The sequence below is a fragment of the Cyprinus carpio genome, chromosome A12 (genome assembly GCF_018340385.1).
Source record: "Cyprinus carpio isolate SPL01 chromosome A12, ASM1834038v1, whole genome shotgun sequence".
In the NCBI taxonomy this organism is placed as follows: domain Eukaryota; kingdom Metazoa; phylum Chordata; class Actinopteri; order Cypriniformes; family Cyprinidae; genus Cyprinus; species Cyprinus carpio.
Genome location: NC_056583.1, coordinates 19673855 through 19688215, shown reverse-complemented (window position 1 = coordinate 19688215; position 14361 = coordinate 19673855). Strand labels below are relative to the sequence as shown.

Below are 14361 nucleotides of genomic sequence, written 5' to 3'. Positions count from 1 at the left end.
CACACACACTAACATATATACTATTTTATTATTTTTATGAACTTTTTTTTAGTGTTTCTATCTTGATTTAATTTCATTTTTATTTCAGTGTTCTAGTGATTTTAGTACATATTTATTTCACTAATGAATAAATACATATATATATATATATATATATATATATATATATATATATATATATATATATATATATATATATATATATATATTATATTATTTTATATTATTTCAGCTTTATTTCCGTTACTTAAAACTATTTTTAATAGTTTTAAATTAGTTTTAGTTAATAATAACAACACTGTTTATGTAATGTAAAGCAGGCCATTGGGATAAGTGTATAATGGAATTTGCAGGTTCCGTATGCGTCAGGTGAACATAGTGGGCACCAGTCCTCCCAGCCAGCCTTCCAGAAAGATCCAGACCTTGCAGGCTCCTCCTGATATGGCCCCTGCAAATGTCACCCTGCGGACAGCCAGCGAAACCAGCCTCTGGCTCAGATGGGTGGTATGTTCTAAAATCAAAGCAATAGACACAAACAGTGTGTGGCATTGAGACTGTGACACAAACTCAATCTCTGTCTTTTTCGCCTGTTGATCAGCCTCTTCCTGAATGGGAGTACAACGGGAACCCAGATTCGGTGGGTTACCGTGTGCAGTACAGCAGGACTGGAGCTCAGTCCAAAGCCCTGCTGCACATCATCGCAGACCGCTTGGAGAGAGAGTTCACCATCGAGGACCTGGAGGAGTGGACGGAGTATGAGGTCAGAGTTCAGGCCATCAACGGCATTGGAGCAGGACCCTGGAGTCAACCTGTACGGGGAAGAACCAGAGAGTCCGGTAAGTCGTTTTTATACTGACATTATTATAAACAAATTATAAACATAATAAATTAGTAGTAGTAGGATTAAACAATAGGCATGTTTGGTATCATAATGTAAGTAATGAATTGCAATAAAAAACTTTCACAAGTCACAGTAAAGTAATTAAAAAGTATTAGATATAAAAAATATATATAACTTCAGTAAATGTAAGCTGATGTACAGTACTCAAACTAGAACTGAAATAAAATATTTTTTTTCTATCTAAACAAAAAAAAACTAATAAAAATTACAAAAGCACATAAATTACTAAAACTAAAAATTTAAATGAAAACTAAAAATATTAAAATAAAATTCAATATATTAATAAATACTGTAAAAACACATAAATAATACTAAACTAACACTGATATATTAGCTATTTTATAGCTTCAAACGTCAGATTTTGGAACCGGGACTTTTTCAGTTTTATAATGTGGAACGGAAAGACTTTGCATTGATCACGTTGAGAATAATTCATGTCTTAAATCATTTATCATATATAGTATGTGGGCACAGGATTTCCTGTTTAAACAGGCTTAAATGGGCACATATCTGCACATACTGCACAAGCAAACCCGACTTCCTCTGGATCTCGTGTTTTTCTCCTTCTGCCCAGCTTCTTCTCCATGGTTACCAGTATTCAAGGAAACGGGTTTGGGATTATAAGTGGGTGTTAAGGAAATTGGTAACACATGGGTCTGTACACGACTCCCCTGTTGTTTGTTTAGCAGATCATATTCCTGCAATCATGCACTCTGTGTCAAGGGATTTGTGTCGGAGAGTGATTTTTTTTGTGTTACTCCCCCAATAATGGTCAAAGTCTGGTGTCTTTCAGGCCTCACTGCCTTTGTGTCTGGCTATCAGCACATACCTAATCCCCCCTATCCCCCCACTTCTGACACACACACACACACACACACACACACACACACACACACACACACACACACACACACACATATAAGTAAGGCACATATTTCAACCCCATTAAGGACTTGGAATGCATAGAAGTATTCAGAAAGGCTCATTTAGCCATATATGCCTTTAACCAACACGTTCATCTGTATGAACCCTTCTGTCTTCCCTTGTTTTAATGCAGTCCCCTCTTGTGGCCCCACAAATGTTTCTGCATTTGCCACTACCTCCAGCAGCATTCTGGTCCGCTGGTTTGAAGTTCCCGAACCCGACCGGAATGGACTCATCTTGGGCTATAAGGTCTGTGAGCACTTTCAAGTGAAAAAAGAAAAAAACACACGAATTGTTAAAACTAAGCTGCAAAAATGACTAATTAAATTAATACATTTGAATACTTGACTGCAAATTACTTGCAGCACAAAACTGCTTTTTCCATGCAATGAAAGTGAAAGGTGACCACGGCTGTCTCTAGTCCCCATCCACTTTCGCTTTGATCTATCCTTCTTTTATTGTACTATAACAGTTTGTGATGCTGCTTTATATTGCAAACTGATATTTTGTTGTCATATTTATTGAACTTATCATCCTAATCATCAGACTGGTTTGTTGCACAAGTAGTTTTACCATTTACTGAACCTTGTTATTCTTTTAGTTATTTAACTAATGAATCGGAAGTCTTGCACATTCAAAGAAAATAGCTTATTTCTGTGACTCAAAATAAGGTTGATACTGTCTCTTTTTCACTTTCAGGTGGTGTATAAGGAGAAGGATTCAGACTCTCCTCTTCAGTTCTGGACAGTGGAAGGAAACGCCAGTCACAGTGTTCAGCTAACCGGACTAGGCAAGTATGTTCTGTACGAGATCCAGGTGGTCGCCTTCACCCGCATCGGAGACGGCCGACCCAGCTCTCCTTCAATCCTGGAGCGAACCCTTGATGATGGTGAGCATGACAGTACACAACAAATAAACAGTTGCCTTATTAAATAATCAGATGGGTCTTTAAAAGTTCATGATGTTCTTTTTTCAGTGCCCGGGCCGCCTGTCGTCATTCTTTTTCCTGAAGTCCGGACCACCTCGGTCAGACTCATCTGGCAGCCACCTTCCCAGCCCAACGGCATCATACTGGGTACAGGAGTTTGTTTGCTTGTTTGTGCATTTGAGTGTGCATGCAGTACTTTTTCCTGGTTATTATACTCAAATGCTTGTCTTCTGAATTATGTCTTTTTACCATCATGAGGTTAAACATTCCTGAATAATTTCAATAGTGACTGTTAACATATCCTACATGTGCAAATACAGTATACACAAAAAAATTAACAAATATCACATTAAAAGAATTTGATCTTATTTTTATTAATACTTACACTACCTTTCAAAGTTGATTTTTCATTGTCTTTTATGCTTACCAATGCTGCATTTATTTGAAAAAAGTACACTAAAAAAAAAACAGTCTTCATTGTTCCATCCAAGATCTTTCAGAAATCATTCTAATGTGCTGATAAGTGTTCAAGAAACATTTCTTATCATTATCAATTTTGCATACTGTTGTGCTGCTTAATATTTTTGTAGAAACTGTAATACGAACAGCATTTATTTGAAATATAAATATTTTGTACTGTCACTTTTAATCAATTTAATGCTTTATTGCTGAATGAAAGTATTAATTTCTTAAAAAAAAGAACATCTTACTGACACACACAAAAAAAAAAAAAAAAAAATAGTGTAATTGCTTCCACTCCTAAGTGGCCCCATTGTAAACAAAGTCACATTTGTTTTGCCTTTGTTCATTAGCTTGCGTTTCCTCTAATCAAGCAACAAGACAAATACATCACATTTCCTCAACTGCACGCAAGGGAAAGCACAGTTTGTCCTGTCTTGATCTCTGTGATGTCATCGTTTCCCTCTCCAGCCTATCAGATCACATACCGCCTGAACTCCACCAATAGCAACACAGCCACGTTTGATGTCTTGAACTCCAGCGCACGGCAGTATACCGTCACTGGACTGAGGCCGGAATCTGTGTATGTGTTCCGTATCAGAGCACAGACACGCAAGGGTTGGGGAGAGGCAGCGGAGGCTTTGGTGGTCACCACCGAAAAGAGAGGTAATGCATGTTATTGTCAAACTTCAACAAGACAAGCTCAAACTGAGCATCACTTCACCGTGTGTGACATTAATCAAGAAGAAATTATAAACAGTTCAAATTAAACAGTAATAGGCATCCATGTGCCTTCCCTATTCATATGATCTTATTGTCACAGGTTCATGTAATTAGATTAAAGTGCATGTTTGTGTGTTCATGTCTCTGAACGGAGACGTCTGTGGTCCACTGAGGTCAAGTCCAAAACAAATAAAAAGCTTCTAGCCAGAACCGCTTTGGTGTGGTTTGAAACATCTGGAGAAAGTTTTGCTGCACTGACTTCCACTCAAGCAAAGGCACATTCCTCTTACAGAGTATTATAATCAGACTTTGGATTATTTATCCAGTGCACTGATCCGGGGTAGATATCAGAGGTTTTGAGTTGTAAAGCATTTTTATATAATGTAATATGAGTTTCATAAATTCTGCACAATCAAATGTACAGTACAGGTCAAAAGTTTGGAAACATTACTATTTTTAATGTTTTTGAAAGAAGTCTCTTCTGCTCATCAAGCCTGCATTTATTTGATCAAAAATACAGAAAAAACAGTAATATTGTGAAATATTATTACAACTTAAAATAATAGTTTTCTATTTGAATATACTTCAAAAAAAAAATTATTCCTGTGATGCAAAGCTGTATTTTCAGCATCATTACTCCAGCCTTCAGTGTCACATGTAACATCCAGTCTATCACATGATCATTTAGAATATCATTCTAATATTCTGATTTATTATGAGTGTTGGAAACAGTTCTGCTGTCTAATATATTTGATGAATAAAAGGTTAAAAAGAACTGCATTTATTAAAAAAAAAAAAAAAAAAAATTCTAATAATATATATTCTAATAATATATTTTCTTTACCATCACTTTTTATCAATTTAACAAATCCTTGCTGAATAAAAGTATTGATTTTATTAAAAAAAGAAAGAAAAAAAATTACTGACCCCAAATTACTGACCAGTAGTGTATATTGTTATTACAAAATATTTATATTTTAAGAACATAGCGTCTTTTTTTTTTTTTTTTTTTTTACTTTTTATTCATCAAAGTATCTTAAAAAAATATCACATGTTCTGAAAAAAATATTAAGCAGCAGAACTGTTTCCAACTTTGATAATGAATCATCATATTAGAATGATTTCTAAAGGATCATGTGATAATGATCCTAAAAATTCAGCTTTGCATCACAGAAATAAATGATAATTTAAAGTATAATAATTTAAAAACAATTATTTTAAATTGTAATAATATATCACAATATTACATTTTTTTTTTCTGTATTTTTGATCAAATAAATGCAGGCTTGATGAGCAGAAGAAACTTCTTTCAAAAACATTAAAAATAGTAATGTTTCCAAACTTTTGACAAGTACTGTATTTTTTTAAATGTTAACAGTGTTCTGCAGGATTATAAGTGTGCAGTGAATTTTTTTATTTTTTTATTTTTATGTATCAGATTATATCATTGAAATGTATGTCATTTAATTCTGCTTTCAGAACACACACGCAAAAGATCTCAGTTGAAGTTAAAAGCAATATATTTAAACAGATACATTTCAATATGCTGTATTAAATAAGAAAAGTCATAATGGTTTGAGTCAAAAACGTTTAAATATTTGGCTTTGTTTAAGTTTTTAAGTGTGCTTATGCTTGATCTTTGACCTCCAGCTCGGCCCCAGCCCACCAGCCGTCCCACAGTCCCTCAGGAAAACGTGCAGGCACGCAGTGTGCTGTTGTCATGGGAACCCGGCAGCGACGGTTTATCTCCGGTCCGGTATTACACGGTTCAGGTCAGAGAGCTGCCCGAGAAGAGCTGGACGGTTCATTCTGCATCTGTTAGCCACGAGTCCAGCTCCTATATTGTTGACAGGTACAAATGACATCTGCTGGGAAGTTTTGTGTGATTTGCCTTGAAAGTCCTTGATGCATAAATTCACAGTACTTCACAGCACAGATTTTCCATCAACAAGTGATGATACCTGTAACTTTATACTGGCTTTACGCAAAGCATATCCTCAACAGCAGCCTGTGTTTTGACTTGTGCGTGTGATTTATTTTTTATTTTCTTTCAGACTGAAGCCCTTCACCTCCTATCAGTTCAGAGTGAAGGCCACTAATGATATTGGAGACAGTGACTACAGCGAAGAGAGTGAAGCCATTACAACACTACAGGACGGTTAGTACATTTAACCCTTTCCTCTTACTTTGTGTTCAAGACTGTCCAAACTAGTCTTTAGTAGGTCAGGCAAATGGTCAAGGGCCCCAAACCCCTTTAAAATCTGCAAACCAGACTAACCCATGCAGATTGGCAGAACCAGTTAACAGTAGGCTGCTTTAAACTGCCTTTTCCAGCAGTGTTGTTATGGCCAAGATTGAAGTCAACATCTCATATGTTCTGTAAACAGGTTGGCAAATAAAATTAAAAAGACACAATTCAATTATTTTAAAAACAGATTAATTACTGCTTACAAAAAAACATTTAGCAGCATCATTTGGTTCTTCTGGTACACCGGAAAAGAGCTGTAATAAGTTAGTGCTTTATTCGATTTGAGGCTAAGGAGTCTTGTTTGTGGGGTAATATATTATATATATATATATATATATATATATATATATATAATATATATATATATATATATATATATATAGATATATATATATATATATATATTTTCCAAACGATAGATATAAATAGTTCAATATAATTTCAGTGGACTATTTTACCCAATATTTGTGTGTGCTATATATCAGTAAGTTTTTTTGTTTTTGTTTGTTTTTTGTTTTTTGATAGAAATTAATACTTTTATTTGGTATGCATTAAATTGCATAAAAATAATCCTAAAAAAAGAAACAGAACAGCTGTTTTTAACAAGTATAATAAGAAATGTTTTTAGCACCAAGTCAGCATATTAAAATGATTTCTGAAGGGTCATGTGACATTGAAGACTAGAGTGATAATGCTAAAAATTCAGCTTTGCCAATGCAGGAATAAATTACATTTTGAAATATATGAATACAAATGTTGAATTGTAATAATATTTCACAGTATTACTGTTTTTACTGTCTTTTTGATCAAATTAATGCAGCCTTGGTGAGCATAAGATACTTTTTTCAAAAATTCTTAGTCCTATATAGACAGTGTTGCAGCCATATTCTTCTCTACATGGTCCCACCTTTTTCTTTTCTCTGAATATATACAGCCAAATCATTCTGTTATGTGATGTGTGTTTCATGAATTGACCATTATATAGCACACAGATGCTATTCAGCCTGTATTACGAGAGCTTGACTTCACTGTCATGATAGCAGCCAAGCTCTTATTGTGAACCCAGGTGATGCTATTGTGTTCCAGCGATGATGTCATTGCTGGAGGCAGTAGAATAAGTGAGATAATACAGTATCTCTGGTTGTTGTGAGGTCATTTTAGTGAAGTGAGACGGGCCGTGAATAAAAACCCAACACAACAAATCAGGCTGCATGTTTAGCAATGCAGTGTTTATGTAGCATGAGACATTGTAGCTAATGCAGCAAAATATTCAAAGAGAAGCCAGGTATGCAAGTATCTTTCTGTCCCTCCCTCTCTATTTAATTGTATGGCTTGCTTTCTCCAGCTCCTGACGAATCTCCCACAATCCTGACTGTCACGCCACACACCACAACCTCTGTGCTGATATGCTGGCAGGTAAGTGAGCAGGACGTTTCACTTATAGCACTTACATGCTTTTCCATTTTTGTAATAACAGAGAAGGAGGGCACAGTATGTATCTTGAACACATATTCTCAAAGTCACTCCTGAATTACCCTTTCAAAGAGGGCTGGATGTAAAAGCCGCAGGCTTCTGGTTCATGTCTTTATCCATTCAGGTGGGAAAAAAGGTTAGTGAACTGGTTCCTCCCCCAGAACCAGTTCATTCATGCTTTACTGCAAGGATTTTCCTGATTTGTTCATTAAACTTGAGCTTAGAATTAGCAAAAGCTTGGTTTATTTGCGTTTATCCAGTTTATAAAGATGTCTTCCCTCCGGCTATTAGCAATGTACATGTTTACACAACCTCCAATTACATGTACTCAACATGACTCGATGCTAGACACATATCATATGGCAAAAGCTTAAAGGGGGCGGGACTGTCTTTATCCTGACCAATAGCAAAAGGAGCAGAAGTGCTGTTTGCTTACACCAGTGGCACAGATATTCCACACTTCACCTTTAATGACAGCAGCTGATTATGTGTGGTGACATTCACTCAGCATGTCCTGTCATCCTTAGCCTCCTGCTGAGGAGAAGATTAACGGGATCCCACTGGGCTTCCGAATCCGATATCGGGAGTTGCTTTACGATCGGCTCCGAAGTTTCAGCGCTCATGCCATCAGCAGCCCTTCAACCAGCTGGGCAGAACTTACATGTAAGCATAAGACATACAGTATCACAAGTGGCATGTCTCGCGATGTTTGCCATAAGCGAGACATGACCCAAAAATAAAGTGTACATATTTGGCCAATATGGCACATCTCTTTGTTTTTTTTTTGTTTTTATTCGCACCTAACAAAGTCATTTATCTTTAATATTCATTATTATTTGTCTTTTATAATAGCTAATGTTTAAATTGATTCATAGCCCAAATCATACATATGTTTAAAAAATGTAATAAACTATTAATATATATATATATATATATATATATAGATATATATATATAGATATATATATATATATATATATATATATATATATATATATATATATATATATATGTTAATAATAATCAAATTTAAGAATACAATATTCATACAAAAATAAATATCTTAATTAATGGCCTTCATTTTATGCTCAGTATGAACTATTTTAAATTAAGTTAATTTATAACTCTCATTATTTTTATATTAAATAATAATTTAATTGTTTCACAGCCCAAAACAATAAATACATTTGAAAAAGGAATTATAAAGTAAGGACAATTAAATAAATGCTCAATTAATCTGTTAATTAATATTGATATTAATCAAAATTAGGAATGAAATGTTCATATAAAAATTGAATGTTTGTTCAAAAGTATAATTTTATAAAACCAAGCATAATTTTATATTCAGTATTAACTATTTTTAAATATATACTGAAGCTAGGTTCTCACTCTCATTATTTTTCTGATCATATCTTCTTTGCTAATGTTCTCCTCTTCCTGCTCTTCTTCTTCTGCAGCTCCATACAGCATCCGGAACCTCAGCGATCCCTCCATCACTCAGTATGAGCTGGACAGTAAGCCACTTCCTGTTTCTTCTTGCTATTTTTTTTTTCTATTTCTCTTTCCCAGTCCATAAAGCTGATATATGATTGTATCTAATCCAGTACATGTCAAGTCTTATTTAAGAGTTTTGAACATGCAGTCTAGATGTTTGGTCTAGCTGCTGTCAGCGGCCCTGTTCTCACCTCACGTCTAGATAATGAATTTAAGAGCTGCATCTGTTTTCTCTCTGCCGATGATCTCTGCTGGAAGAGCAGTGTGTAAACTGAGTTTAGATAAGCAGACTGACTCATCTTTCAGGATGGGAGCTGACGCAGTTTTCAGGGAAAGCCTGAGTCAAAGTTAATGAAACAAAGATGGTTGAGATAGTGGAACATTTAATATAAAGTGAATCGTGTTGTTTGTCTGTTTTAGTTTAGTTTTTAGTTTTTTTTTTAGATAAAACTTGTTGTAAAGTGCCAACCATGTATGGAAGAAAAAACTGCCCTTTGTGATTTTTGCTCTTCTGTAGATCTTACGAAACACAAGCGCTATGAAATCAGAATGAGTGTCTATAATGCTGTTGGTGAGGGACCAACTAGCTCACCACAGGAAGTCTTTGTTGGAGAAGCAGGTAAAAACCTTTATTACCTTTATGTAGTTTTTCTTAGTTTACAAACAAAAAGGAGCAAAACTTAATCTCAGATCGATGTTCCCTCACAGTCCCCACTGCCCCGCCTCAAAATGTGGTCATCCAATCAGCTACTGCCACACAGTTTGATGTGACGTGGGACCCGCCTCCGCTGGAGACTCAGAATGGAGATATTCAGGGTTATAAGGTCAGACTCTGATGTGGAAAATGCTTTTAGTGTGACTCCCATGTACATTTTCTGTATGATGGTTATCTGTTAACCGTCCATGACTCATGGGTTTTTCTGAATTATTTAGACTGTTTACTATTACATTAAAACTACATTCTTGTGCAGTTTATGTGGAGAAATCAGTGTCAGTAATTTGCTCTGTAACTCGATAAAATCTATAAGTGAAGGTCATTTTAAAAAGGTTGCAAAAATAAATGATGAGTCTTGGAAAATGTTTCCAAGACCTTTATAATGTGACCTTTTAAATAAGAAAGGAAAAAAATATTATTATTATTATCTTTTAAATCAACCCCTGGCAAATTAAAGTGCATGCAGCTAAAGAAAAGCATAAAACAGACATGCAAAACAATAATATGAGTGTGACTTTTTGTTTTCTTCTGGCAGATTTTCTTTTGGGAATATCAGCGGAAAAACGAGACTGAGAAACTGCGGACTCTCTTTCTGCCAGAGGGAGGGGTGAAGCTCAAGAATCTAACGGGCTACACTACCTATATGATCAGTGTTGCTGCTTTCAATGCAGCTGGCGATGGGCCTCGCAGCCTACCGACGAGAGGAAGAACCCAGCAAGCTGGTGAGGAAACTTTAGACAGTTCTGTTCTTACCTGTCTTGTCCAGGACCTTCATGCATATCACAAAAGTGAACAAAAACGCTTGTTCCAGGTCATTTGCTAAGCATATGATCTGCCAAGTATTAGAAGACCACTCTAACTGCACTAGATAGATTTATTTATTTATTTTTATTTATTTTTTTTCAGATTTTAAAGCTGAATAGAGTCATTTTACTTTTAATAGCTGTCTAAACTAACACAGGCATAAGACTGCAACTTATTTCACTGTAAACACATGGGCAGTCAATCAGAAGTTTGTAATGATGGAAACTCTTTCAAATGATTTCATTATTTATGTGTCCAAGAACTTTTGGAATGTGAACCACTGCAGGCCAAAAAATATCCAAAACTCAACAATTTATCCTTTGCTTCTAATCAGTAAATCTGCTATCTGCGTTTGTTTGTGTGTACTGAGTTTGGTCTGATGAAGCGTAGTAATTTCTGCCTTATTCAGCCTTGTGGTTTTCATTTGGCATGCCTGTGAGTTGGCTTATGGCTCAGAGCGTCTGTGGGACACAGTCTCTACACTGTTCTCTCTTTCAGGAGGAGATGTTTCCCTGGAGTCTTGAGTGAAATATGCTTTTCATTTGATTGCCAAAGAAGTGACCGTTTTTGTCTTCTGATATTATAAAGTTGGCCGTGTTGAGCTTCAGTGTCAAAATTAGTTGATGGATGAAATAGCTTTCCAGGATATTTTGCTATGTGTGGGCTTTTGGTTTTCACTTTCTTTGCTTATCAAATTCAAGAAGGGGAAGACGAGGAACAAAGTAGTTTGTATAATAGATGTTCTGAAGCATCAAAATTGAATGCTGGAAACATACACTAGGTTTATTCTTTATTTTTCTTATGAAGAAAAGATGATGTGACAAATTTGACAGAATTCATCACTAGTATAGTATAGATTGATTCACAAGCGAGTGATTCTTGGAAACTGGTTCTTGTAAAGAGTCAGTGGAAAAATTCAAAAGTCATCGGTTTGAAATAATTTAGCAAATTAGTTTTTATGAATTACAACCTAACTTACTGACTGGATTTGAAGATTTGTTAGATGGTTAAATTAAAAACATTAAAATATGCTACAAAAATATATATGTATTGTTTGGTTTAGTTTGCAGTTAAAACTTATTATGTGTGCTTGAAGTACAGTTGACATAAGAGTATTGTTTTTGTTTGTGGTTTCAGCTACATATAATAGCTTGACAGTTTTTGTCGATATCTTAATTGCTCTTCCAGAAAACATTTTGACTGACATTAAATTGTTTTGTCTCAAGCTGTGGAGCAGAAATACATAGCGAAGGCAACACAATAAATCCACAAGAGTCTGACAATCTTCTCACAAGCTGTGTCTGTCTTCCTCTCCTTCGTCTAAAAAGATTTGTCTCTGTATCATGTCTGCTTTTTTTCTTTTTCCCCCAGAGATAGAAACAGGCACATAATGACTGATTTTGTTGTAGCTTTTTTATTTATTTATTTTTTTTTTGTAGTTTTTTTTTTTTTTTTTAGTTTTTTTTTTTTTTTGTAGTTTTTACCAAAAATGGTTGAACGTCTCAATTCCAGGAAAGGGAGACAGGCAGACACGTTTAAGCCATTGAGACTGTCGGTGGTGGTCTATCCTGATTAGCAGATGCTTTCTCTTTCAGCTCCCAGTGCTCCCAGTTTCATCCATTTCAGTGAGCTAACCACCACCTCTGTCAACGTGTCGTGGGGCGAGCCTGTCTTCCCTAACGGCATCCTTGAGGGTTACAGACTTATCTACGAGCCCTGCATGCCTGTTGATGGTCAGTGCCTTTCCTTTTTTTGACTATAGATTTCCGAGTTCATGTATAACACAACACCTTTAGCTTCAAAGTTCCTTTTTCTAACACCTTACTAGAATTACCAGATAATCATGAGTTTAACGGATATAGCCAGTTAGTAGTCACAGAATAGAGTGTGTGTGTGCTCTGTCTGTGTGTGCTCTGTCTGTGTGTGTGTGTGTGTTGTGTGTGTGTGTGTGTGTGTGTGTGTGTGTGTTGTGTGTGTGTGTGTGTGTGTGTGTGTGTGTGTGTGTGTGTGTGTGTGTGTGTGTGTGCATGTGTGCGTGTGTGTAGGGGTGTTGAACCCGGGAAGACACTTTCCTTCCAGAATTGTGCAAACATCAAATTGTGAATATTATAGTCAATCAGGGTCCACAATTAACATTTGCCACACTTGCCAATGGTGGGTTAATTGAAAATATACTATCCATAAATATTTTAGCTGCCTATTAATCCATAATTTTTCAGTTTTTATTTTAATTTAGTTTGATTTAGTGATTTTGTTATGTGCTTTTGTCATTTGTATTAGCTTTTGTTTAATAAAGTTAATTTAGTTAATTATTAAATTTTTAAAGGGATACTCCATCCCAAAATGAAAAGTGTGTCATTAATCACTTACCCCCATGTCGTTCCAAACCCGTAAAAGCTTCGTTCATCTTCAGAACACAATTTAAGATATTTTGGATGAAAACCGGGAGGCCTGTGACTGTCCCATAGACAGCCAAGTAAATAACAGTGTCAAGGTCAATAAAAGATATGAAAGTCATCGTCAGAATACTCCATCTGCCATCAGACGTGCAATCTGGGTTATATGAAGCGACGGGAACACTTTTTTGTATGCGACGAAAACAAAAATAATGACTTTATTCAACAATTCCTTTGTCAACAGTCTCCTCTGTGTTTTTTGATGTGACGGTATGCTGTGTATGCTCTTCTGTATCATCCGCGCCACAAGGATGCGCTGTTTTCTTTCAAATCAAAGCTAAATACATAGAAACAGCGCATCCTTTTGGGTGCAGATGATACAGAAGAGTTTTTTTTTTTTTTTTTTTCGCTTACAAAGTGTTCCCGTCACTTCATATAACCCAGATTGCATGTCTGATGGCAGATGGAGTATTCTGACGACGACTTTCATACCTTTTATGGACCTTGACACTGTTATTTACTTGGAAGTCTATGGAACAGAAACAGGCCTCCCAGTTTTCATCCAAAATATCTTAAATTGTGTTCCGAAGATGAACGAAGCTTTTACGGGTTTGGAACGACATTGGGGTAAGTGAGTAATGACAAAATTTTCATTTTGGGGTCGAGTATCCCTTTAAGTTGAACTTTTCCATCTAATATTTATTTATTATGTTAGCTTAATTTTGATTTAGTGGCTTGGTCTCGACATATTTCTGGAGAAAACTTCAGGAGTCTTTAAAAATTTACAATGTGCATCAATTTATCCTTCTTTCAAGTCAACTTAAATGCTACAGAAATTCTAAAATTACCTAAATTATAAAATTATAAAAATAAAAAGCCTAACAAAATTACCAGCCAAATTTTTAACTAGCCAAAGCCATTTTGCTGGCATTTAACTGGATGAGTGTTCATTTTGGACCTTGCAATCGTTGTTCAGGGGCCAACAAAATTGTTGAAATGAGATCTAAACCCACGTGTGAGAGTGTGTGTTGCCTGAACTAAAAGTAGTGTGTTTGTCTAGAGTCCTCAGTGGCCTGTGTCGACTGTCTTCACTCCCCCTCCCCCCCAGGCGTCAGTAAGATCGTGACAGTGGACGTAAAGGGGAACGCCCCTCTGTGGCTGAAAATCAAAGACCTGGCGGATGGTGTCACATACAACTTCCGCATTCGTGCCAAAACCTTCACCTACGGTCCAGAGGTGGAGGCCAACATCACCACAGGACCTGGAGAAGGTCTGTCTGCATGCTTTTTTCTGTCC

At 35.8% G+C, this 14361-nt stretch overlaps 1 protein-coding gene across 4 annotated transcripts in view; it reads left to right on the top strand.

Moving 5' to 3' along the window:
• The window catches only part of LOC109096312 (protein sidekick-2-like), a 266779-nt gene that overhangs the window by 234916 nt on the left and 17502 nt on the right, over window positions 1-14361 (top strand). For 2 of the 4 annotated variants that reach the window (XM_042768024.1, XM_042768022.1), the window contains exons 24-39: window positions 354-504; window positions 599-836; window positions 1959-2074; window positions 2525-2714; window positions 2802-2900; window positions 3684-3878; window positions 5586-5787; window positions 5990-6093; window positions 7529-7599; window positions 8184-8319; window positions 9114-9170; window positions 9668-9769; window positions 9859-9974; window positions 10401-10587; window positions 12265-12402; window positions 14174-14335. In XM_042768024.1, coding sequence (XP_042623958.1) covers window positions 354-504; window positions 599-836; window positions 1959-2074; window positions 2525-2714; window positions 2802-2900; window positions 3684-3878; window positions 5586-5787; window positions 5990-6093; window positions 7529-7599; window positions 8184-8319; window positions 9114-9170; window positions 9668-9769; window positions 9859-9974; window positions 10401-10587; window positions 12265-12402; window positions 14174-14335 — 2264 coding nt within the window. Of the gene's footprint in view, window positions 1-353; window positions 505-598; window positions 837-1958; window positions 2075-2524; window positions 2715-2801; window positions 2901-3683; window positions 3879-5585; window positions 5788-5989; window positions 6094-7528; window positions 7600-8183; window positions 8320-9113; window positions 9171-9667; window positions 9770-9858; window positions 9975-10400; window positions 10588-12264; window positions 12403-14125; window positions 14336-14361 lie in introns of all 4 variants that reach the window. The other 2 variants (XM_042768023.1, XM_042768021.1) reach the window with 1 other exon arrangement.